Source organism: Fundulus heteroclitus, chromosome 15, assembly GCF_011125445.2.
Source record: "Fundulus heteroclitus isolate FHET01 chromosome 15, MU-UCD_Fhet_4.1, whole genome shotgun sequence".
NCBI lineage: Eukaryota > Metazoa > Chordata > Actinopteri > Cyprinodontiformes > Fundulidae > Fundulus > Fundulus heteroclitus.
In genome coordinates this window covers 14,676,337-14,704,002 of record NC_046375.1, presented here as the reverse complement: position 1 = coordinate 14,704,002, position 27,666 = coordinate 14,676,337, and the positions used below count along the sequence as shown (strand labels likewise).

The 27,666-nt window shown below is 38.8% G+C and overlaps 1 protein-coding gene across 2 annotated transcripts; it reads left to right on the top strand.

Annotated features, from left to right (window-relative positions):
- The first annotated feature begins 639 nt into the window (after positions 1-639).
- On the top strand, positions 640-27,413 carry fndc4a (fibronectin type III domain containing 4a). Of its 2 annotated transcripts, XM_036147482.1 has the most exons (7): positions 1,348-1,428; positions 9,140-9,268; positions 11,777-11,892; positions 14,137-14,341; positions 22,049-22,138; positions 23,954-24,087; positions 26,497-27,413. In XM_036147482.1, exons 2-7 carry the CDS (start codon positions 9,262-9,264, stop codon positions 26,536-26,538), a joined length of 594 nt encoding a protein of 197 aa, XP_036003375.1. In that variant the 5' UTR covers positions 1,348-1,428; positions 9,140-9,261; the 3' UTR covers positions 26,539-27,413. The 2 variants fall into 2 exon arrangements, with proteins under 2 accessions (XP_036003374.1, XP_036003375.1); XM_036147481.1 differs by lacking the exon at positions 9,140-9,268 and having other exon boundaries at positions 640-1,428.
- Positions 27,414-27,666: the final 253 nt, after the last annotated feature.

Sequence of the window (27,666 nt, the reverse complement as noted above, 5' to 3'; positions counted from 1 at the left end):
AAAGTAAGAACAAATACAACTTTGAGTGGTTTTGTCAAGAATAAAATCCATTTTTAGAGATAAATACAAGAGAAATGTTAGCTAGAAGTAGAAGTGGCGGTCATGGTAACTCCTCCAGCTCGCTTTTTTTCAAATGTGACTATGTGTCAGACGTACTATGACAGATAAGAACCCAGGAGCCATCTAAAAACCTAAAAGAGGGCAGCAATCATTTCTCAACCAAAAAGCAGTGATTAAGCTGTTTTTATTTTAGAAAGCTCGATACGCCCACTTGTTATGCGGCTTCTTTCATCTGAGAAATAGAAATAACATGTAAAAATGTGATCCAAAACCACCAAGTCCTTTGATAGTCCCTGCTTTAGACAAGCAGTTTGCCTTGAAACGACGGTCCCGTGAGGCAATGCACTCAGCTTATCAACATGATTCATCTCCCTGATTACATGGTGTGTCTTAGGGCCCTGCAGTGCACAAAGGGTGAGAGGCGCATCGACCTGCGGCTGCTGCTAGTGATGCGCAGAGCGACCAGGAGAATGGTCTTCTTTCAATTCAGTCTTTCTCCTCGTGGGTTTAAGAGTGTTGTTTATGTTTAGAAACATGTTAATATACGTAGTGCTGCCTAAATATGATCTTCCGATTGCGCAATAGTTGACATGTGCGACGTGGCTGCAGTGAGCGGCGGCGATTCAACGCCGACCATCTCTGAAAACACGTGGGTGATGAATCAGTGCGTGCTGCGTGCGCGTTTGAGTCAGGCACCTGTGTCGTTATTGGTTTGCTGGGGCTTCATGGAAAGTACCGCAGGACCAACCCCGTGAATGAACACGTCCTGATCCGAGAGACGGAAAGAAAGAGAGAGAGGGAGAGGGGGAGGTCAGGGCGGAGGGGCAGTCGGCAAACTTAGGCGCTGTCCGCGGTTCTGAAACGCCTCTTATTTTCCTGCCCTTCTATTTTTTTCTTCTCCACGACCCGCTCGCACCTGTGCGCATCGATGATCGATGACCGCAAGAATGACGGAGCCCAGTAGTCTCTGCCGCCGGAATTAGACGATCGAACCCTCCCACGTTGCCACAGCTGGTCGGCGTGCGATCATGGAAGAAGGAGCCGCCGGATTGTTGAAGGCTGAGTGACAAAATGTTTCTGAAGACATCGTGCGTTACGTTGTTTCACAGGTTATTTACCGACTGACCTGCTCCAGCCAGCTTCAACCGGTGACCGCTCATCCCCAGTGGAAATTCAACACCATATGTGTAAAAAGAAAAAAAGATGAACCGCTGTAATTTTGTTGTACTTTGAAAATCGGTGCTTTTAACCCTTTTTGCAATCTAAGAAGAGCAATCAGCTCCTTCCGAGGCATGGCTCGTCTGATTGTTTTGGTCAACTCTGTGCTCCTGTTGCTTTTTGGAAGCGACGTCTTCTTGGTAGGAGCGAGTAAGTATTGCAAACCTGCTGCGTTTGTATGCACCTTATTGTGTCCTATCAGAAATCATTCATACGTGTTAGTTATGACATATTCAAGATCAGGTTTCTAACTCCTTTAATTGTGGACTGGTGCCTAAAGATGGCAAACAGTCATTTATGGAAAATATTGGTCTTTATATATGTTATTTCAAACTATAACGAGGACAAAAGCAACATAAATCTAACATTCAAGTTTCATTTCATGTTAAAATAAATGCATAAATTGATATCATACCTGTGGCACAATTAGACAGTCATTAGTCAATATCCCAAATTAACCCCTGTAACATTTCAAAATGTAACATTATGAAATGCAACATTTTACACCTACTGTAAGGCTGAAGCTCACAAGGATAAGGATCATTCCTCTTTCCACAGTCTCTATATTGTCCCCAGTCCAGGGGATTTTCTTTTGTTCGCTTCTTTTCAGCTCACCCTTGCAAGTTTTCTGCAGGATTTATATCTGCGACTGAGGTGGCCATGGAAGAAGGTTGATTTTGTCTCTGGCAAATCATTTTTAATCTTGATTTGGCCATGTTTTGAATAATTATCTCACTGAAAGACCCAAGAAAGACCCTTTTCTCAATTGATAAAGTCAACCAGATATTTATTCAAAATTTCCTTCTATGGTTCATGAGTCCAGGCTTAAAGACACCCACAACAACATAAATTATCCACCATATTTAACTGTGGGGATGACCTGCTTTTCCACATATTAATCCCTAACAAGTCCAAAATCTTTGTTACAAAATCATGTTCTATATATAATTTTATACATAAAGCATGTATTTTTCCTTGGAATTGTTTAGTATTTAACATAAAATACAATAATAACATGAATAACAAAAAGATATATGCTCCTGTTGCATCAACTAATCTAAACAGGTGCATTAAAATATTTAGCCATTTTCCTTTGAGAAATATACCATTCAAGATATATAATCTTGGGTGCCCCAATCATATAAACTTCGATTAGAAATACTACACAAAGGCCAGAGAAGAAAAGCTGCTATTACATGAATCAAGAAAAAAGTCCTCAAACTTAAACTATCTGGTATCTTATTGTGGAAACTTTAAAAGGAAAAAATGCTACATTTCTTTTTTCTCTCAGCCATCTTTACATCAGAATTGTATTTTAAGACCTTCCTTTCGTCTGAACCATTTCCTGTGATCATGTTGGCGTGTCTGCAACAGTACCTTTGTCTCTTTATATCTCTTTCAACCTTCATCGCATCCTCCTATGCCTCTCAGTGGAACAGTGTCCAACGTGTGAGTGTAACAGACTTGGCGCATCACTGTTTCTGTGCGGGGGTGTGTGCTGTCATCCCAGAAAACATTTTCTAATATTCTGCTCTGACATACAACGTTAGAAGCATCTCTGATCAGTTTCTCACGCTGTCGTCAAGAGCAGGGAGAGCAGTTCTTTAAATAACAAACATGGCATTCAGAAGTATATTCACCTGGATTTTGCAATGTGATGGAAGATGGATTAACTACGTGGCATTACATGGGATACGGTCTACATGAATTACACTATCTGGTTAAAAGGAACATAAGAAGAAAAAACAGGGAAGGTTTTAGTCTTGGATCCATGGAGTTTATGTAATTACCTTGAAAGTGGAACAAAGGATTACGTAATTACCAGAGCTAGCTGGCCCTTTAGGCTATTAAAGCAAATGTCCCATGGCCTCCAGGGGGCGTCACAAAATTTTAAGAAAATTCTCTTCATATATAGTTATATGAAAACTAGAATTATTAGTATTACTTTTAACTCTTAAAATTGACAGGATAGATTCAAATGTAAAGAAATGCCCAATCAATATTATTCTACATTTAGCTGTCATATAATTATGTCATAGATCCGTTTTCTGGGAGAAAATCTAGGAAAATACAGCTGGAGAAAGATAGCTGAAGTTGAGAAGGTAGTGGCATAGTTTATCACTCTAGTGGATGCACTGACAAAAATAACTCATAGGTATGTTAAATGCTTGTTTATACATAGTTTTGCATATAGTTGTATAAAGGTATTTCATATAGTGTTAGTATACAGTTCCTCTGTTCATTTTTTGTATATAGTTTTTGCATAGTGTAAATGTAGCTTATATTTAGAGTTATTTTGTGAATACTGCGTGGTTATTTAAAATTGATGCTTGATGTTGATTGTATGTATAATTTATCACTATTATTATTTAGTCACTTATTTACAGTTTATATTTGTGGCAAGGGTTCATTAATTTCGTTTTTAAGACTGATTTTGTATTTATTTTGAGTTTATTAAGCCTGTAAATTGGGTGACATGATATTTTTTTAAATTAAAGACAGTGGTAAAAACAAAAAAAACAAAAATTTGTAAGTGTGTGTAATGGGATGGAGGGGGGGGGGGGGGCACTATATAAAGTCTCGCCAAGGGCGCATGCATCTTTCAGCATGCTTTCAGTCTTTTATCACAGAATCACTGACATCCTATAAATCATTAGAATGACTTTGGGTAAAATTACATATGCATGAAATATACATACACACACACCTGACAACAGTTGCACATAATAGAAAATGAAGATCTAGAATTCCCTATTTCTACGTTAGGTAAATAGAAATGCAATATACTTTTCGTCCTTTATTTACATTGAATCAAAAGCTCTTTATTCTACACAAGCCCCAACCAGACCCTCAGGCTTGAGACAGATGTTATTTAAGATTTGTTGCATTTATTGAATAGCCGGGCTCAAATCAAATTGGCAATCTACGGTTCATAAACCTGCTGACGCATTCTTGACAGATGGCGACGCTGCACTCAAGCTGAATCCATTTGAATGAAAGCCAATGTTTGTTGATGTCGTCATAATTTTATTCTCTGTGACATGAGCTACATCTTAAATGCCTGTAAACATGTTTTGTAGTGGGTGGGTACAGTAAGGTCCAGTTTGCAGTTCTGGGATGACTGAGGTGTCTAACCTGACTCTCGGCAGATGGATGTCTGGTGGAACGACATCCATCTGGCGAGATTCAGGTTATGAGGTGTTGCCTTTCAGCTGAAAAAGCCACAGTATTAGTTTGGGGCGATATGTAAATATTAGACTGGCACTAAATCCCATGCGGATGTGCAGCTGTTTAAAGTTGTCTGGATCTGAGAAGAAAAAGTCTGCTCAGCATAAAGAGAGACAATAAACACACCTACTCCTGACTGGATTTGAAGCACAGAGCAAAAATCCTTGCAATTAGTAATGCCTTGGAGTTGGGGGGGGGGGGTGCACGACAATCTAACCACCTATTACTTGATGTTGCTCTGGTTTCATCCCGCTGGACTGGAGTAAGCGATTTACAAAAAGATCCCATTAGTTCACCTTGTTTCTTATGTAACAAAGGGCAGAGTCTGGGAATACCACGGATTTAGAGGAGAAATGATGTTCAAAGGTAACATTTGTGGAGGCAGAGGTGCAGATGAGATTAAACCAGTGTGATATTGCCTAAAAGCCCAGCAGCCAGGTGATTTGCAACAGTGTGGCTCACAATCAGCTGCAAGACAACCTCCTGCAGTGCAGGAGAGCATTTAGACTTCCCACCACAGAGTACTTGAAAAATCCAGATGGAGGACTGGAAAACCAGTCAACATCTGAACCTTATTATAAGTTACTGTCTTATATAAAAGCTCATTATTTCTCACTGCAGTTGAAAACCATAGTGAACATTAGAAAGGGATTCCTTTTAAATAGTCCCATAAACTATCATAGAGGCAGTTGGAATCTGATTATTTATACAGAGGCATAAGCTCCCCTTCTGGTAAGAAAAAAAAAATCTGCTTTGCCCTTTAAATGAGGTTTAAGCAACATGACTTATGTCACAGTGAGAGTTTTATTATGTTGTTAAGGAACTTGTTAATCGGATGGTCCATTTATAGCCACTGAATAGCGAGCAGAGGTGTCAGACTTGATTTTCTGTCTAAAGCTGAATCACTTTCTTACTTTATCTAAAACATTACAACAGCAGTGGAGAAAAAGTATAGCTGTCTCACGTTTTAATTAAGGAAAAAAAAACAATAAGGATAATTTATGATAATACTGTCCTTTTTTAATAAATAAAAGCTTAGGAGAACACAGAAATCCCTGATGCAAAGTACAAGAAAAACTCTGTTGTTTAAAAAAGGGTGATGCCACATGTCCAGCATGTTCAAAAATATGCTTCAAGCTATAGATTTAAGCTTTTTCTAGAATCTTACAGTTAACATTTAATTCTTGTTTTGGCCAAAAATGAATTGTGATTATGTATCAGGGTGTTAATCATTGCCCCCCATTGTGGGGGGCAATGATTAACACTGCTGATAAAGATGTGTGTAAAATTTCTAAAAAGGTGAGGAGAAATTTCAGGTGAGAACCTATTTCTTTGTAACCATTTAATTTGTAAAGATAAATTCCTATCCTGCTTGCTTGAATGGCATGTTCTCTTGTTTCTTTTCCCCATTTGGAACTGGACTAAAAGAGAAATGAGACGCTGTGTCTTATTAATTCCCCAAGGAAACAGAAAGGTGAATACTAATTCAAAGTTTCTAAACAATCTGATCTACTTCAGAAGGGAAGTAAAAATCACTAAGTGATTTAGTCACATTTATTCAATAAAAATCGACAAGGGTACCAATAATTGACATGACAGAAATTATTTTGGAAGATTTTCAAAAGTGACGTAAAGTGTTTGAATTAAAAAGTTGGAATTTTCTATAATTTTTTCAGATTAAGAATATCTTACAGACAAAATGTATTTCGTATTTTAACGCATCTTTACTAGGGATATGAATACTTAATATTGACTAAAACATATTTTATTTGAATTTTGTCCATACCTCTGTACCTACAGTCTATCTGCTCTAGCTACACGATTAAATAAAAGTCCTTTTGTTTAGTTATAGGAGATTAAGCCAGCAACCTTTCTCCTCTGACACAAACATAGCAGACGTACATTTAGTTTTTTGTGAAGATCAATACACATCAGCCTCGCTTAAAAGGCATGCACTTTTGCCTTTTCCTATATTTCTTTTCCCGCAAGAGGGCTAGGTGAAATGAGAATCTATAGTCACCTCACATTTATGCCCCAGGGAGAAAGGAAGTCATGGACTATTAATAGTGGAAAGATTCTAGTAAAAATGACAAAAATGCTATAAAATACAGGCAGAAGAATTTTATTGCATTTGAAATAAATGCAACATGCAACATGATCAGCGATGTTTTTCTCATTATCCCCTGTTGTATTAGTAGTCCTCTTAAAAGCTACAAAGTCTGTCCTTTTCCAATAGATGAAAGCTTTTATTATCTGCCCAAATAAAATCTTCTGTCAGTCTTTGATGGGACTGTGTATAAACTTATAGTCGATTGTGCATTGCAGGCAAATGTACAGGTCAGAAAAATCAGATGACACAGCTTCATGTGTTACTCCGACCAATTCCTCCTTGGCTCTTTTCCACGGGTTTCTGAGGCCATCCGAAGATCTGGCAGCACTTTCACAATTTCTCCACGAACACTCGAGTTAATGCACTGGGCTCTAGCTATGCGCCGTGATTAATCCTGGAAGAACTCTCGCATCCTAGGAGGGCCGTCGAACCATTTATTCGCACCAACACAGTCTGTGTCCTCTGTGACTTTTTGCTCCTTAATTTCAGACCTTACATAACACGCTGTGCATTGTGGGGCTTAATCAGTGGCAAAAATAAAAAAAATAAGATGAGTGTTCAACCAATAGGTGTCTATAGTGAGAACTATTTTTTCCTGACACTGCGAGAGGTTAACTGGGAGTAAGAGTTGATTGTCTGACCAAAATGTATTAAAGTTTTTGCATTTATAAACCACCTCACAAATAATTTAAGTATTGAAAAATATATTTTTTATCTCCATGATTCACCAACAAATCTAAATTTTGCAGGATTCTTATCTGCATGACAATGATTCTTCACCTTTGTCAATAGCACAATCACTTCTTCCATCACCGGTAAATGACCCCCAGGCAATGAATCATGGACAGTAGCTACGTTTGCACCCATAGTCGCTAACAGCAACCCTCCTTATCTAAAGGACAGCAAGCTATAAGATAAATGAACGGGTCCTCCTCTAAATAAATGTTACACCTGTCCCTGCTGAGGGCTCACTTTAAGACAAAGTGCTGATGGCAATTAAAGCTTCATGGTGTTTGCTTGTTCTCGACAGAAACAGAAGCAGTGTTACTAAATAAAGGGAGGTGCCTACAGCGTTTAATAGGAGCCAAGTTACATGAAAAAGGAAGAAAGTTGACAAACAGTCCCAGATTCAAAATTATTTTATTGCCTCTGTACTCATCTTTTCTGTCCAATAAGGTGAGCAGAGCCACAGCATCTGTATGCATCTTTGCAGACCTACTTCAATAGAAATGAAATAAAATAAATAAAAAATATACTGATACTTTAAAGGTTTAAACCTGATAACATTTCTTAATTTGCATGAATGATAGGACGACACAACTTAAATGCAAACTGATTGTTTTATGTATTGTACAAGCTATTGGTATATGATACCTATAGCCTTTTTCATTATATTTTTTTTGTTGACCATATATTGCCATCAGTGTCTAATTAACTGAATATTTTTGTCTTAAGTTTTAAAATAAATGAGTCGATATCTTTCAGTTGCAACAAGTGAAATCAAAAGATCATTCTTTCAGCATTAATAACAATGACCCTAGACTTGACGACAATAAAAATATTAAACCCAATCCATGGTACTAACACCCCCATGCTTTAGAGATGTGATGCTGTTGTTAGGTAGAAATGCTGCTTGTGGATGCCCCAAAAATAAAAAAATAAAATTAAACCAAAGTTTTAGTTTATATTACCCACATTATTAAGACAGGAAACATGGTGTATTCAAAGAAATTGGAGTTGTTATCCCTGCTTTCCTGAAACTAACAGGTTGATATCACATTGTGAGGGACATTTGCTTAGATGCTAAGGAGACACTCTGAACTCCACTAATATTCATATACCTTTAATTTGTTTTCTAAGTTTGTTGACCAATCCTGTTTATGGGATATTGAATTTGTTTAACTGTGGAGTAGTGGAGTCCAAATTATTTAAGTGTAGACTTGTAGAGCAACCACGATAGGCATTGATATTTTATTTTAAGCTAATTTTATAAAATTCATTTGAGTTTATCTATTTAGGACTGATTCACAACAAATGTAAAAGTTAGATGAAAAAGTGGACCCATATTAAGAGATCTACTAGGCTGTGCAAAGAAGCTGAAAAGTTTGCCGCTCTATTGTTTTCTATTTATTCTTTCATTCAAATAATTTACTCCAAATAAACTCTTTTCTGTGCACAGCCAATAACTTTGTTCACCATCTCATTTAAAGGGATAGCATTTTGAATGTGTTTACCTTTTTCTTGGGTTTCTTGTCACTTCCTCCTGTCCCTAAGAAGTCTTCTGACTTGAACCTCTCTAAATAGCATTATGTAACTTTATTACAGAGCTCACAAACTTGATAAGATGCACAGTAAACACAAAAGCCCCCCCCCCCACCCCCCCTAAAAAAAGCTCTGCCAGTTACATCCAATCTTATCTTTTCTGTGCATCTGACCAGTGCGATGGCTCAGAGGCAGCCCTGCTGCACAGGCTCCTCTATCAAAATTTGTCAACCTCCTCTCCTCTTGCACTTTTCTTTTCAGGCTTTTGTTCCCACTTTCCAACAAGCACGTTTGCTGCCTACCAAGCTGTGACGGAGGACAACAAAGTGATAAAGGGGAAAGGAAAAACACCCTGTCTGAGTTATATGAACTTGAAGTAAAGCATGAAACGTGAGTCAGGTTAAAACTGAAGGCTGAAGAGGAAAATGAACACAAATTCATTTAATCAGATCCACAATCAAATGAAATAACAATTAAACGTTCTTATATGCAGTTGAGATTGTCATGGTGTCAGATAAACTAGAAAACTAGACTAATTACAAGAATAGAGAATAAGATATAGTAGAGAAAATGTATTTTTTATTTACACTAAGCCTGGTTCTGCTGAATGTTTTTTCTTCCTGTTAAAGGGGAGTTTTCCTTTCCACTGTCGCTTCATGCATGTTCAGTATGAGGGATTGCTGCAAAGTCATTGACAATGCAGACTCCACTGTGGCTCAACGCTCTTTCAGGAGACGTGAATGCTGCATGCAATCCAATCTGCTGAGTTTCTTTAGATTTTACAATTTTTTTATCAATCTGTCCACACGATTTAATCACATTTGACTTTGTAAAGTGCCTTGAAGCAGTGTGTTGTGAATTGGCGCTATATAAATAAAATTTAATTCACGTAAATTATTCATGATGTCCGTCACTTGAGGACTTGCTTGGAGCTTTAGATCAGGTTTCATAGGAAAACTTAATTCTGATTATGCTCGTTGTTGCAGTCTGTAGTGCAGTTAAAGGACCGAACAAAAGAGCTGCATCAGACATTTCTATCAAACATGTGCTTAATGAGCCCAGCAGTGCTGTTTGTCACCGTTCAGAACAACTAACTCTGAGGTCAGCACTCACAGACTGAAACTGAACTAATTTGTTTTTAATTCAGTACCTTGGATATACTGAGATTAAAGATCACCCCTAAAAAGTCACCTAAATATACCTTTTTTTGTATTCAAACAATTTTATCCAATATTAGTAGCTATTCGCTGACGCTATGGCACCATAATATTTTGTTCCAACATGACAACAAAGATAAGCACATAAAAATATATTTCTCAAAATTGTTCACATTGAAAAACCTTAAGAACATATGCTGTACAATTCTCTACATGCCACAGTTTTAATGATGCAAAAAACACTAGTTATGCAAATAAATGATGTGACAAAATTGGGTACATGCAGCAGCCTTGTCGGTTTTCTAGCACAGGGTTGATTTTTTTCCAACTTGTAACTTTGAAGTACAAAATTGGACACCATGATTGTATAATCATGTAGTTTTTACCATCTGCTTTTGGTTAATTGTTTTAGATTTGTTGTATCTTCTTCTACTCTTTGTGCTCAAATTCATTTTCATACATCATCACATCATTGTTTATCGGTCTTGTGTTTCAAAGGCATAGGAAGATGAGTTGCTTTAGGTATTTAATCATCCAGCATCGTCATTGCACACATCTGATACCGTATCTTGAATTTTTTGGACCTGTCTAAATGTTATGTGGCATAAATACTGTATTTACAGTGCATACAGTATATCAAGTACACAACATACGCAGTACAAAACTCCTACTACTACAGAATTGTTAGAAATGTGACACAAATGTCTCTGCAATCATGCAATTATAACATTATGGGATTTTATGCTATAAAGTATGCATATGCTCTGTCTACACTGATGAATATTCACTTAGCTTGGGATGCTTAATTGTTGGAGCAACTGCAATGAAAGGCAGCCCGAGCTACTTTTTGAACAATTCGGTTTCAGCTCAATTTATCCTGGTGATCATTACGTACATGTACAATTTTTGCTTTAAAAGCAGCATTAGGGAAATGTTTTACTGCATCCCTTTCCAAAGTATCTTTTTGTACATCAGTAATAAAATACTTATTTTTATAAAGTGCAGCCTCAGCTGATACACCTCCACTCAAGTTAATTAAAGACATCTGGCTGTGTTTTCAGCTATACTTAGATGAATTATAGTAAGTAAAAAAAAAAAAAAAAAAACATCTGCTGGATTCTTCAATAATTTATGTAGTTCTTTCACACATGCATGCAAACTTAGATCTGGAAACTGCTAGTGTCTGAAGCACACTTGCAGAAACAGTCTGACACCATCAACCCCTTATAAGATATTAGCTTTGATAGCAAAGTTAAAGTCAAATGTAATCATAGGTATGCTACTTAATGAATCCCTATGTGTATTGATGGGAGGAAGCATTCAGCTCTGTATCCTAGAGAAAGCACATAGACGCTAATACTAGATTTCCCATTTTCAACATCTACATTACAAAACATTTTTCAGATCTCTTATAAAGCTGCCAAAAATATTTTTAGTTTCCATATTTTGTCCAGTTGATCTTGAATTAAATAATTCAATTTGCCACACTTTGAATATCTGACTCTTCCAATTTGTACCTTTGTAAAATGGCGAAATTAAATATTACACCTTTGTTCATATTTGTTATGTTTTAAGGGGAGCATAATCCTTTAATTTAATAAATGATTAACTCAATCATATTCCTTTGCATATTGTTTTAATTAAAATATCTGCATCAAGCTATACTCCATGCATTGTTTCTAACTTTAACTTAACTGCCTAGTTCTTAAGATTTTTTGACTCGATGTTTGCTCTTCTGCAGACAGGCCTCCTGCCCCGGTCAACGTGTCTGTCACGCACCTACGAGCTGACTCCGCAACTGTGTCCTGGGAGGTTCCAGAAGGGGATATAATAATCGGATTCTCAATCTCACAACAGGTAATGACTTCACTTTAATTTTTAACCAGGTTCTCCATCAAAATCCTTTTTTTTTTTTTTACGTACAGATTGGTATGTAGCTGTGAAATGGAACATTAAGTTTTATGAATAAAAATCTGGAAGGCGTTACATGCATTATTGCCTTCATCACCCTCTGCTCTGGTAGGCCAAATGATCTCCAGAGCAACCATTTACCTTCAGAAGTCTCCCAGCTTGTAAACAGCATCCACGTTTGCAATATCACCTCAGCATAAATCAAGCTGTTCTGTGAAGGTTTCAGAGGTTAGTTAGAGAACACTAGGAAACTGCATCATGAAGACTAATGGACAGAGCTGAGAGCTTGGGGATAAAGTTGCAAAGATGTTTAAAGCAGGGTTAGGTTATGAGATGTGTCCTAAGCTTTGGACATCTCACATAGCATTGCTCAGTTCACTGGAAAGAGAACAGCACAACGGTAAATCAATCAAGGCATGGCCACGCACCGACACAGATAACAAGGCAAGGAGAGCATTGTTCAGATGACCTGCTATGATAACTCTTGAGGAGCTGCAGACATCCACAGCTCTGGGGAGAGAAGCCGTTCAAAGCAAAACTATTATTGTGGCTCTCCACTGTTCTGGCTTTCAAGGAAGACTAGTAAAAAGAAAGCCATTGTTGAAAAAGCCATAAAAAAATTCTGTTTAAAGTTGAACAAAAGCTAGGAACACAGAAAACAGGAAGGTGCTCTAGTCAGATGAGACCAATATTAGTTTGCCCACATGAAAAACATTATGCTTGATTTGGAGCTCTCCATATCCCATTGAAAATATCACCTCCATCATACAACATGGTGGTGGCAGCGTCATGCTGTTGGTATATGTTTCTTCTGTAGGGACAGGAGACTGGTTAAAGTTGATAGATGGAGCCAAATGCAAGACAGTCCAGGACGAAAAGCTGTTAGAGGCCGGAGAAGACTAACTTGGGGCAGGGGTTAACTTTCCTGTGAACACTTACCTTTATGAAACAGCCACAGGTTCACTGGAATGGTTTTAATTAACACACATGCATTAGTCAGAATAACATTTTTGGAAATCTGAGGCAAGACTTGGAAATTGCAGCCAAAAGATGCCCTCTGTCCTATCTGACAGAGTTTAAGCTGTTTTTAAAGATAAATAAACAAAGAAAAAAATTCTATACCCCAGATATAACACACCCAGCTCAGACCTGAGAGGATCTTGTTTCTACCTCTCCATTCTCATTACCCTTATCACACAAAGTCATGAATGTGAGAAAAGAATGTTGAAAATCCAAAGCATAGCTGTCTTCTTCAAAAGCCTAGTGGCTAAGGCCGGTGTTACTCATTCGAGATCAATTTAAGGATTTTTGTAAAGTTATGGACTCTGTTTCATTTAAGAAATATACCTACTTAAGTTTCACTGAAGCAAAACTACATGAGAGTTTACATACATCTGTTAGCCTGACAAACTTCTAATTTTTTAAAGATAAATATATTTTTAAAGCTGAAAACAGGAAAATTGAATGATGCAATGCAACACACTTCCCCGTAATCATTTTTATGCATTGTACAACTCAGAACATAATGCAGTGATTTCACTTAACTTTCCATTGAGCGTGACTGAATAGCCTCTCTCTCTCCTCGGGGTTCTTCATCATGTTTGGCAGCTTCCTCTGAACACCTTTCATAATTGCCTTAAGCATGCATAAGAGTTTTAGCATTCCATTATTCATTATTTTTTTTTATACATGGGTACTTTTTTTTAACAAGACATCTGGTCAAAAGATGAGAACGAAACTCTGACAAGGAGAAAAAGTTTTAAAGTCTGACATTTTCAAAGTTTTTATAACAGTAATCCCACTTTTGACTCCACAGGCTTTCATGTAAGAGTCACTTCTAGTGAAATATTGAGACAGAGTACTCTGGATTTTGTTCCCCAAACGTATCTTTGGGTCGGTCGACTTTTCTGCACATTGGCATGCACTCTGGGGAAGGTCTGTGATCGTTCCAAAGCCCTTCCACGCCTTTGCAGCATGAAACTTTATTGATTTTAACATTATCCCATCAAATTTAATGAAGCAAAGCAATGACACTTCCAAGAGGAGAGACTGCCAGGTCAAGAGACTCGTATTGCAGGGCTGTGTGTGTGTGGTCACCCTGATCGCCTGACTTCCCTCAGTATTGAGCACTGCTGGAATTGCTCAATAGATTAATCTATTATGTTGCTCTCCATTCTTTTTAACTTCCAGAAGCAGGATGGACACATGCAGCGGTTCATTCGTGAGGTGAACACCACCAGTCGCTCTTGTGTTCTTTGGGACCTGGAGGAGGAGACAGACTACATCATACAGGTCCAGTCCATTGGGCTATACGGAGAAAGCCAAGCCAGCAAGAAAATTCATTTTCGCACCCTCAAGAAAACGGACCGGTTCTCCACCAACAGTTCTAATCAAGGTAGGTTGCTTAAACATCCAAGATGGCACTACGGATGGCAGCCTCAGTTGTACTCTCTCCTGTACTTTGCATGTTTTTATGTGATTATTCAAGTCTAAAGGATGAAAGCTGCACATACAGTTAGACGCAGTAAAAGCCCAGCTACCAGTTTTGTCTTGAGGAGAGACTGGGCTAAACACTGAAAGACCGGGCCAAGTGTATCATCAATAGAAGAACAGGAAGCTGTTGGCAGTAGTAGCTCAGGCGATGCCAGCCCCCCCGGATATTGTCACAGCTAAAGAGAACGTCAGGCCAGATGTAGCTACTATGGAGAGAAAAAACACAGAACATGAAGTTAAACATTAAAATAACCGAAAATAATGCAGAAGAAGGTAGTAGAATGCAGCAGATAGACTGAGGGAAAGTGGTCTTCATGTCCTCCAGCAGCCTAACCCTATAGCAGCATAACTACAGAGATAGCACAGAATAACTTAAGCCACTTTACCTATAAACTTTGTCAACAAGGAACGTTTTAAGGCATGTCTTAAACGTAGACAGGGTGTCTGCCTCACGGACCAAAACTGGGAGTTGGTTCCACAGGAGAGGAGCCTGATAGCTAAAGGATCTGCCTCCCATTCTACTTCTATTTTTGTAAAAAATTACAATAGTCCAGCCTTGAAGTGACAAATGCATGGACTAGTTTTTCGGTGTCACTCCTGGACAGAATGTTTCTAATTTTTGGCGATATTCCTGAGGTGAAAAAAGGAAACTCTGGAAACCTGTTTAATATGGGATTTAAATTACATGTTCTGGTCAAAAATGTTTTACTTTATTACCAGTGGCCAATTTATTGCTATCCAGATTAGGTGTTTAATTAAGAAGTTTCTTTTTCAAAGACTCATGTCCAGAGATGACAACGTCTCTCTTGTATTTACTTCAAAGCAGAAAATATGAATCCATCCTGTTTTTTTGTCTTTTAGACATGCCTGTGGTCTGTGTAACTGACTGGATTCATCAGGATTCATGAATAAATATAGCTAAGAATCATCAGGATAACAGTGAAAACGTTTTATCTAAGTGAGACTTGAAGTGAGATTGAATAAAGGTCATAATAATAATAATAAAAATGTAAGCAGCATTCAGTCCAATACAGAAATAAGGATGGTGAATGCTCATTTCAGCATCTTATCCTTTGAGTTTTGTGCTTTTGGTCATGATCTTTATCTAATAGCCATAGGAGAGAGAACATAGATACCAGCAAAGTAAGACATTTTTTTAGCTCACCTTTTCACCACAGCAGGCAGGAGCAATGGCCGCATTACTGCACACAAGGCCCTGACAGAAGCGGCTGTAATGAGCTTCCTCTGTACGGTTGCCTGGGCACAGCATTAGAGATACGGGGTGAGGGAGGATTTCTCTGATTCGGTGGGAGCTGAGAACACAGCTGCTGCCCCTCAGAACCAGAAGGATTCAGCTGAGGTGGTTCAGGCATCTGATCTTCATTTTTTAAGATTTCTGGATGCTTCCCACCAGGAGCGGTTTCCTGTTGCTGCTGCAGAAAAGCTTCCCCATAAAGCGCCAGGCTTTGCACAAATGGTGCCCTGGGTGAGCCCCTCCTTCTGTTTCCCTCCAACAACTTACAAATGCAAGATGTTATCTGTGGCTCTGATGCAGCAGACCCTAAAGTCCTGCAGAAAGCATGGAACTTTTGTCCTTCTTTTCTCAATAGAAAGCAGGGGATAACTAGTCAACAAGAGGGGTGGCAACCGGCTACTCATAACCAACGCCACCACCCACCCTCCAAATCATTTGTTATATCCACCTGGGCTCCTGCTGGATCTTCCTGCGAAATAAGCCTATAGTAAACACTGCTAGTGTCCCCATAACGTAAAGCTGCTAAGAAATGACAAGCATTACCTTGAGTTGCATCGTTTCACTAAAGCAGCTTAAAGGCGTTTGTTAAAAAGGAGCTGTTTCTTTTCTATCTCTCAGTAAGAAAAAAAAAGAAAAGATTCTTAGTGTCTCTTGGTGCTTGCCGCTTAAAGGGTGAACGTTAGATTATAAAAAAGACTCCGCGATCACATGATTTCAACCGCTGAATTGATATTGAAGAAATTAGGAACTGTTACATAACACTTTCCATCTCATTCAACGCAAATCTATATTCGCAGACAGAGGCAACCCATTACAGACACTTCTCTTGCTGTTACGCTGGAGCCTCTTTTTCTCCCCAACTCAATCCTCTTAAAGCGAACTGACATTGAGAAAGAAACAAAGTGAAGGCAAGTGTTGTCGAGTGCAGCAACATGAAGGCTTCCTGTCAGAACCTCGCAGTGGGATCGGGGTAAGGGGGGGGGGTGAGGAAGGGAGAATGCTTTTCTTTCAGACACCGATACATTATTGACAGACTCTACAGGCATGGCAAGCTGCTCTGGATTTATGCAATGTTGCATAACCTGGGGTAATTCTCTACAGACTCAGAAAAATGTTAAATTCAGAGTATGGGCTCAGCTAAGGGACTAGTAGAAAGAAGAAGACCGTGACCAGTAGAGAGCAAATTCTGCAGCTTTCTTTTTTTTTTCTTTCTTTTTCATCTCAGGGTAAAAATAGGTCCTTTAAAGTCCTCTGAACTAGCTCAGACATGACTATACGATGAGCCAAACGTCTTGAAATAATGGTGCCTAACTTGACACTTGTTTGTGGACACGCCTGATGCATTGAGCTGATCTTTCCTAATGATTTCACACCGGCTGGAGGTTGTGAAAATGGCAAATGCTGATACAAGGGAATCATATACGCTCCTCTTTAGCTGACTAAGGTACTGTTTAATTTGTTAAGCTAGCAAGAATGTCCAATGGGGGGGGAAAATGTAACAAATAGCTCATCGGAAGAGCTTTTGCACTATATATCAAGGTAACAGGGGCACTGACTTACTTTACATTACAAATCCAACACATCATTGCTTTTTTGGCTCATGTTTTTTTACGTTCAATTAATTTTAGACAATTACACTACTATTAATATACGTCAATAAAGCACCGTGTATAAACAGGCTTACGGCCAGCGCCGACCCTTGAAGAGATTTACTGTGAACCAATAATCAAGATTTGTAGCCCCTCCGGGTCATCCAACTGGGTCAGAAAAACAGCCCTTTCAGTGGAGTAGTATTCAGTTTTTAAGAGTTTGTTTCGCCGTGTTAAAGCAATCACTGTCGGTTTCTCATAAATCTAATGGCGGCAATGCTGACTCTTCACGTCCCAGTTTTTACTTTAGAGCAGACTTTAATTACATTTGATATATACACCAACATCTTACACGCCACAACAGTAAGTAAAAAAAAAAAAAAAAGATGCCTTTATTTACAAATCTGCAAATGGATTACTGTTCCCACCCACACGCACTTTTAGACTTAATCACTATGATGACAGAAAACAAACAAACTACTAATGGAAAACCATCATAAAAATATCCTGCAGGCTAGATAATGCAAATTGTATTTTTTTCTTTTTTTTTTTGCAAGTTTCCAGAACAATTCACAGTTTTTGGCTCATACCGAGTCACAGGAAAATTAGCTGTCTTGTTACTTGAAAATTGCAAGTTAAGTTACTGCTAAAGGGGCACATACACATTGTGCGGCCAACGATGGGTGGAGGACTTAAAAATTGTAAAAAAAAAAAAAAACAGCAATACGTTCAACGTACAGTATCTTTACTCAAGTAAAAAGTAGCCATTCAAGAAATTACGCATGTAAGATTAGAAAAGCCTTTGGTGAAAAGACACACTAAATAAAAAGATGCAAGAGTGAATCTTATCACCAAAAGTACGCAAGAACATTTTAACAGCTGCTGTCTTGTTCTTCTACTACTAAACTAAATACATGACATTTATGCCTGACATATTTTCTTTTAGTCATCGCTTTAGATGTAACAGATTCTGTTCATTCCTGAACACAATCTGTCTATAGTATATAAAACAGCACTTAGTATTGTTTCCCTAGCTGCAGGGCCATCAAAAGTATATGACTCGTAGTAGATAAGAGGACGGGTGGCTGCTTTTATATAAATAGGTTGATTAGCATAGTTAGCACGAGCTGAGGATTCATAGCAGCTGTAAAAATCTTCCATTGGTGTATTAAGCTAGCCATGTCAACTGCTGCCAATCTTCTTTGCAGTTGAAGTCAAGACATGACATTTTATAGTATGGTTCTTTGAACACTGACTTACCAGGAAGGTGGTCCCCATAGGCATAATTACCGCATAATTCTTCAAAAAGATGCTCAGCCGTATCTGCTGAGGAAGCAGCTCTACTCTATGACTGAAAGCACTGACACAAATATATGCAACAATTTCTCTGATATATATATATATATATATATATATATATATATATATATATATATATATATATATATATATATATATAAAAATATTAAATTCCTCGTTTATATGTAGTATTTTCCATACAACTAAAGTTGTGGATTGGTTCAGAGCCGGGTTAGGATATAAAAGAATTTCTCACGGTTTGAACATCTCACGAGGCACTGTTTATTCCATCAAGTCAAAATGTGTGTGAAACAGTATCTCAGAACCACATATCTATGAGGACATGGCTGTCCACCAGAACTAAATGATGGTACAAGAAGAGTATTAATCGGAGACGGCGCAGAGGGCCCCATGGTAACTCTGGAGGAACTGCAGAGGTTTACGGCTCGGGTGGAAGTGTCTGTCTGCAGGAAAACTATTTGCTTCCACAAATCTGGCCTTATTGGAAGAGTTACAAGAAGAGTTGCAAGAACAGTCATTGTTGAAGTAAAACACAGCAAACATGTGGAAGAATGTGCTTGGAGGAAGTCAGAACAGACTTGAACTTTGTGTTCTACTTAAAAAAAAAGTAGACTGGAGAAGAGTTTAAGCTTCCAGCAGGGTGACAGTCCTGGACATACAGCCAGATTTACAATCAAAATGGGTTGGATCAAGCCATAGTCGTGTGTTAGAGTCCTTTCGGCAGTTCAGACATAAATTCAATTGAGCATTCGGGACAACACTTGTTGCTCTCCATTCATCCAAGCTGACTGGGCTTCAGCTATTTTACAAAGAAAAAAGGGCAGAAATGTTTCTAGATGTTCAAAGCTTGTAGCGACATACCCCAAAGGATTTGCAGTTGTAATTGCAGGGAAAAGTGGCTCTACACAGTACTGACCCGAGGAAGGCTGGTTACATGCATGCCCTGCTTTTTTTTCCCTTTTTTTCTCAATTATGCAGCACATTGTGTTGATTTAGCACATAAAAACCTATGTAAAATATATTGTGATATTTGTGATTGCACCTTGATGATATGTTAAAAAAAAACAAAAAACTCCAAGAGGTTTTGCAAGGTACTGTACACCAGCACGACTGCTTTATATGGTGGAAACGTAATAAAATAACTCATCAGCAGAAGCATAGTTAGGACTCCTGTGCTGAATCCTCTGTGTGTTGTTGCACATCTCCCTGTCACAGTTCTGAGTTACAATCTCCATCGTGGGATTAGGGGTGAGCGGAAGGAATTTCAAGCAATCGTCTCAGCACAGACTGTCCTGCGTAGCAGAGGCTCAGGAGTCCTCTTGTTCTGCTTTAGTGAAGAATCGCACAACAATATGAGAGCGGTGCAAAGATGCAAAACACAGGCAACAACACTGCAATGCAATTCAGGTCATCCAGAAATATGGGCTCTCAGTCTGTGCTTTAGAACCTACTGCCTCCCATATCCGCATACTCATCCTTAGCAGAGGGATATGCTAAAACCCGGAACAATACGATTGCTCTCATGAAGCAACAAGAGCAAATATATGCAAAAGTAAAACATTTTTGAGCTATTCAAGCCCTCTTCAGAGTTTGTGGTCTACTGGTTATCAGTGCCTGTTGAAAGTAGGATGAGGTGGAAGTTAATAAAACATGAGCAACTATCAGGGGATTGGAGGATGAGGTGGAGACTCTAAAGGGTCTGGAGACTGAGGAGTCCTGCTGCTAATGTCTCGGTGTGGCTTTTGGCAAAACCTGCGTAGTTCTTTCCATACTGGAACGATGGAAATTAATTAGAAAGACCCGACTGCGGAAAAGTAATTGCTGATCAGGTTGAGGTAGCTGGAGGACATGTGGGAGTAATAAACTGATAACAGCTCGCTGAGTACGCCATCAAACACTGACATCGGTCCTGACCTGGCATTTAAAAGCGATGTTCCTTCTAATTTCTGGGCCGAGCAGAATGGCGAGTCTCAAAAAATTTTAATTATTTGAGAAAATCAATACAACTAATGCAGTTCGTTAATACTACACATCTTAAAAATGTCCACATTTTTAGATGAAACAAAAAAATAAATAAAATAGCTTTCTTTGACTAAAGAAATTGCGAGAGCAGACTGAAAGAGAGGGAAGAAAATCTGCTCCTTTAAGCATTTCTCAGTTTCAGTTTGACTGAACTATTAGTAAATGTGTGTTTGGTTGAAGGTGGCTGTTTTTTCCCCCTCTCCTCAAATGTGTAAACACGTTGAAAAAGCTTATTGTATATATGACTATTAGCTTCTTATCAGCTGAAGATTTTACTTTGACTTTAATATAGGAGGAGAGTTGTCACACATTCTTTCCATGTCATCACTGCTGCTCATTTGGTTCCTGCTTTCACGGTTATTCAGGGCGACTAAGAGGCGATATTCCAACATAGATTCTTCTTGTCCGTCTAGATCAAGCATTGTGACAATATTTTCGCTAACGAGAGAGTGTCTGAGGGGAAAGTCAATGATGGAAATGGCCCTAAGGTGGCATAACCTTCAGTCAACAAAGGAAGTCTCTCCTAAAGTTGACAAGTTGCAGAACAACTTTGGAAACCATCAACAGTTACCAGATAACTAGATACTAAAAATAATAAAAGGCACAAACATCAGCTGATCCTACCAGTGATGCTCTCTTTGCATCTTTAGGCGTTCCTAAATTAAATGTCTTGCAGTGATATGCCGGTGTTTGACAACAACACCAGCTGGAGTCCAACAGCATCTCAATTGTAAGACTGGACATGTTGCTTAGAAATTACAAACATAAATCTGCCCATCTTTGTTTGAAGCCAAAATCTTCAATCAAAAGCATTGTCAGCGTTTTGGTGCAATCCTGCTAAGATACAAACAAACTAAATGCCCCACCCCCCCTGGGCACAATTATGCTAAAGGCCTTTAAGTGTCTCAATGTGCTCATTATTTTGATGATCTCTACCTTCATCCTTCTGACCACTTACAAAGCCGTACCACTATGTCTCTAAAGAACTGTGTAAGTACCACTGAGCATTCACTGAATCTGCTGTAATGTGAAGAGAGCTGACAGACTGTCACTTTTGGGGCATTTCCCTGACAAGTTGATTCACTAAAGGAGCCAATTAGGAAGAGTGGCGCTCTGGAACATGTCCATCTAGCCAAGTTAGGAAATTGGGGGGGGGGGGGGGGGGGGTTAGAGCACTTAGACTGGGATTAATTGTTTGTAGACTGGTTTGTTTTGACTCCTTTCCTCTGAAAGCTAACTCTTATGACAGGCATGAGCTGTAGAGATGCATTGTGAATTGTGAATCATTGGTATATTATTTAGAAAATTGTATAAAGGTAAAGCTCTATACTCAGCGGGATATTTAAACACACAAGGGATCAAATGTCAGAACGGGTATTCCTAAATATGTTGCGTTTACCTTTTTAACTGTGCTCTCTCCTAGATGACCCCACCGTGCAGGGCCTGGACATGTCTCGGCATCTTCAGACAGGGGAGATGATCATAATTGTCGTGGTCTTGGTCATGTGGGCAGGTGGGTTGGTGCGTGTGTGGAGATAAAGCCTCCGAGAGGAAAGAGAACCAGAACGTAGGAAAAAGCAAACATGAAAACGAGTTTCTGGTGTTTGTGTCTTGCTGGTTGTGTGTGTGCAGGACCCCGACCTCAACCAAAGGAGAGTGGCATCTTGATCCATTTAGAAAAGCATTAAATGGGAAGCGTCTTGTTTCAGGACCTTGTCAGTGAAGTTACCGTTATCGAATACAATTAAAAGCACCAGTTAATCAATATCAACTTTCCCAAAATTGATTTAGAGTAATGGCAGTAATAATAACCAAGGTTTCTAACTGTCTCATAGCCACATCATCAGACTGACACAATAATCAATAAAGGTCTTATTGACAAAGAAGCATCTGGAAAAAGACCAGTGAGATACAAGAATAATCCATCTAAAAAAAATAAATAAAAACAAAACAGTGTCATTTGATGATTTATTGTCACTTTGGAGAAAATATTTGAAAATTATTCTGATAATTCCAACTGTTATTTAAGCTGAATGCATAATGCACAACAATAAACATTTTTTTTACTTGTCAATTTTATAACTAGACAATAGTATTCTCATCTTGGAATATCTCCAGCCAGAGTCCAGACTTGAATCTGAAAGCTAATCTGTGGATGAAACTAAAGATTAGGATGATGGCAAGAAGGCCTTCCAAGCTTCCACCCTCAACTTGGAGCTCATTACCAGCTGTACTTCAGGTCTTATCTGCACTTCACATTTAGTATTATCGAAAGCAACAACATGTGGTATTAAGTTACATGCAGAGATTAAATTGGAGATCACAACTAAATGAAAAATTGAACGCACTTCTAATTTATAGTCCATGGGATTCATGAAAATAACAACTTGGTAAGTAGGAAAGAAATGCATCACTTTGTCTAGAATAATAGTGGATTTTCTTTGGTACTCTTCTTTCTGTTTTGTTTAAAAATAAACAATGGGACTTATTTATTTATATAAAAAAAGATAATTTGTCAAAAAGCAAAGTCTAAAGAACGCTATGAAAGAACTTCAGCAACTACAGAGAGCCGGAAGCAATATCGATCACAACCACTTCAAAAGATTAAATGAAGATTAGGCCCGGTCAGCACAAAGTAGGTTTTGCACAACTAAGGTATGTTACTTATTTTAGCAATTAAAACAATATTCTGAATTAAATAAGTCCTACTTAAATGTACTTTTTTCCCCAAACGTCAAGAACAAAATTCCACCTCCAGTTTCCGCCAAACATATATTAACAAAACCGCATTTTGCAAAGAAAGGTCAGGTCTTATGCAATAATCTAATGTAATCTAGCCATGACGAAGATAAATGTGATGAACATTATCAGCAAGATCAACATCTCTTTGCTAATTAGACAGCAGCTGCATCACTGGAGAAGGCTTAATTGAAGCATGGATATTAATGTCAAGCAAAGGAAAGTGTCTCATGAAGATCTCATTACAAGAGCTCCATATTAATTTCTGAAAATGTAATGGCAGTGTCCTTGCAGAAATTCAGAGCCTCAGCCATGTCAGGAAGTTAACCCTGAATTCACAATACCGTTTAGACGGGAAACACAGCTGCATCGAGAACACTGCAGCGCATAAAAAGCCAAATCGCATCATCTTTCCGTGTTTTAAATGAAGGCGCAGCTATCGAGCTCCCTGGGGCAACAAGTTCCATTATCTACATGGCAATTTAGTGTGCAGGGGTGCAGGAAGTGTGAATGACAGTGGCTTCCTCTTGAGTTCCTGTTTATGTGTGACTGAGCTTTTCACTTGTGGCCTCCTCTGTCCTCCTGGCAGCTGTTATAGCCCTGTTCTGCCGGCAGTATGACATCATAAAGGACAACGACTCCAGCAACAATAAGGAAAAGGTCAAGCCGTTGTCGGAGAGGAGCACGCCGGAGCACCACAGCGGAGGACTGCTACGGAGCAAGGTGAGCGGGAATGAAAAGCACAGCTTCGAAAGTCTGGCTGATTTAATTTCCTGCTAAGAGTTAAAAACACCGCCTCCAGCGTCTCTGTTGGCAGGTATTAGCCTCACCCTATGTGAAAGTTGCTGTTCGGGCTTTTCAACTTATCTCCTTAGCATCCCCCACAACGCATGTGGGCGGGAAGACATCTGCGGTAGGAGTGCGGTTAGGTGGGGGAAGGGGGCACTATTCAGCACCAATGATTTTGTAACACCAGCCTAAAACATGTACCCGGCACAAGTGGTTAGAACTTTGTGATTGTTTTGGCTTTTTTGTTTTTTCTGACTCACACAAACTCGGAAAAAGCATTTGATTCACTGCAGGAAGGACTTTTAATACAGACCCTGACTATACTCCTATAAGTTGTATGCAACGAAATTTCATTCTGTATGTACCCTGTACATACAAAATGACAAATAAAGTTGTCCAAGTCTAATAACCAGTTTGGTGCGTTCACTTCGAAGGCGAGTGACTCGACCGCAGCGAGTGATTTATATTTTATGTATGTAGAGGCTCGTTCAGGAGGGAACCGATGCAACGGATGCATTTCTAGCGATGCGAACGTCGCGATCAGGGCGAAAAGACCAAAGCAAAGCCCACAATGAACGCAAAGCGAATTTCGTTGGAGTTCAACAGTCTAAACTTTTCCCTCAACCAATCAGGGGGTGGATGTCGTGACATTGGGAGCAGGAGTGCAGTAGAGACAAAGCTTTTTTTTTTTTTTTTTTTATCAAAATGGAAGCTAGAAAGATTGATGTCGGCATAGGATGAGGTCAGGAATGCTCTTTAGAGGTTTGTGGGTGGCTTTGAAAAAATCAGTTTAATTTAGCCCTTGAAGGACTGTGAAATCACTCATCAAGCGTCCTGCCCTGCCCGGCCTCTGATCGCCCGCTGTCCAGCAGTAGCTGCTGGACTCCCTGAACTGGAGGACCTGCAGGGATTCCGACGGCGTTGTTCGGCTTTCGTCATTAAATACAGCACCGTGACTTGCTCTGTAAAATTCTGGTCAGCCGTGTTGTGTTGAACAGACAACAGGCAAGTGAAGCGATTGAAGTGAGTTCAGCATGGTCCCCGTTGCCCCCACCAATTACAGGTAAAACGTCACGCCAGCAACAGCAAGCGGAAGAGGCGAAAAATCCGCATTCGGTGTGAACGCACCATTAAAGGAACATCTTCAGAACCATCAACACAGACTGATGGACACAATTACTGCAACAGTTATTCGCCTAATGATTACCACAAAGCATGGCGTATAACATTTTTGCATCGTGATCAGTGTCTGCAAATTCTTTGCTGATATTAAGATCACAGTTTTTGTCCAATGAAAATTGAAGAGTAATAGGTGTATGTGAAAAGTAATACATGCTACATGTATAATGAAGAAAATCAATAGCCAATAAGCAAATTATGCTGTAGCAAAGGCTCATGAGGCTTATAAATTGATACTTTTTTAAATCCCTGTAACAGCAAGATATGCTACAGTGCAAATGCTAACTTGTGCATGACTACAAGCTAGTAACTCTATTATGACTAAAAACAATGCTGTATAATCCTGTGCATTTTGTTGCAAAGTATTCAAATTACACTAATGATCTTTTTTATACAAATTTAATCATGCTTCCAAACTTTTGGCCTGTAGTATAGCTGCTGTGAAAAATTTATAATATATTCTTGTTACTGACACTGAATGGTAATCATCCTTATGGAAAATGTGGTGTGTTATTATATAATGAGACTGAATTCAACATTGGGACTAAAAAGAACATGGTGGCGTGTTACTGCCTCCGCTCACTTGTTCTTTCTTCAACTTATTAGGCAACATTGGAGAGATTAAACTGTTTCATTCATTTGAGAAGAATATGTCTGATGTGAATGTTGTTAATGTCTTAATGAATGCAACTGAAGTTATAACCTGGTTAGTAGTGTGCTAGTCAACTTACACTTGACCCTGTTGTTAAACTGAAGTTAAACAGAGGAATTAAAGGTCCAAACATTTCACATTCAATAAAATAAGGCTATGAATCATACAATGAAAAGATAGGATTATTTTAAGAGTTAAAACTATCCTAAACCCCTAATACTGGGGGGAATAAAAACATAACCATGCTAGCAATGGTGGATACCCACACACCAAATTACAACATATGAAATTCAACAGCACAGGCTACTTATTTTTCCACACTAACACAAACAGCATCTTCTAAAATTGTAATCTGCCATTTGCTGAAGGTTATTTAAAGGTTACAAGCCTTAAAGAATGTCTTGTTACCAATTCCAACAGGGTATAGTGCCTATAAAGTGTAGAGAACACACTGGGAATGTTAACCAACGAGGCGAAAACAATACCTTACTCTTCTTTCTTGTCTTTTGCAGTTTCACCCCTCTGTGCCATCCATAAACATCATTGAAGTCTGAGAAGAAGGGGGCCCAACTTGAACCACTATGTCTTCAACTGCTAACGCTTTTTTATTATTATTCTCTCCCCCGTGGAGAAAAAAACGCTCAGAGAAAAAGCAGAGCAGATGGGAGCCACTTATAACGCATTGATTGATTGATGAAAGGCTGTTAACGGACTGATATTTATCTGTTTTTTTATGGAGGAAAACACACAGAAATTTGTGTTCTGACATAGGCGCACCTTAGAACTGCTGAAAGACGATTTAATGTTAACCCATGGGTGCTTGCTTTACAACTGCAATACAAAACACAGTAACTTATCATCTCTGGGAGGCGTAACTTTCGCAGCGTATTTTTGATATTGGCATGTTGCAGGTACATCCTCTGTTCACCTCTTGTAGACAAGTGCGAGTAGTGTCCATATGCGGCCTGAACCTTATAAAGCTGTGTGGTTACTGTGAGTAGGATATGAATAGGAGAGAACCTTTGTGTTAAAAACGCAACTCTAAGATAAAGTCATGACATCGCTTCTTTTGGTCCAAACTGAACTGCCATTCCTGGAAAACACTGTGTGTTCGCATATTTCAGATATAACAAACACATTTTAGTCTGCTGAAATGAAGTTGCATGCAGGGCGTGTAGAAAACCAACAGATGTGCATTCTAACTTAGAGACTTATGATGGAGAAACAAAGGCATTTACATGTGCCAAGAAGCTTTATTGTATATTTAGTTAGTCTGCTCTTAGGGAAGGTTACTACGAATTTTACACGCAGCGCATCTTTGTTGTAATTTCCTGGACAGGTTTTTTTTCCCCTCCTGACATGTACAATAAACCCTGTTTTCAAATGTCTCATTATTAAAATGAAGCTGATGTAATAAAGTTTATCTCACTGAAAGCGACTTCAAGTGTTTCCAAAATACTTGCACATACAATGGCCAAAAGAAATCATCATAATCACTAGCAAGGATTTAGTGGGGGGAGACATATTTTAGTGACAGAGTTCCGGTCAAGGCTGATCTGAATATGCACTTTAAGGTACAGTCTTTACAGGCAAAAAATATATATTATTGTAAATAAAATAGTTACCAATTATTCTTTAACCTTCCTATGGTGTTAGGGTCCCGACGGACCCGTTTTGAGTTT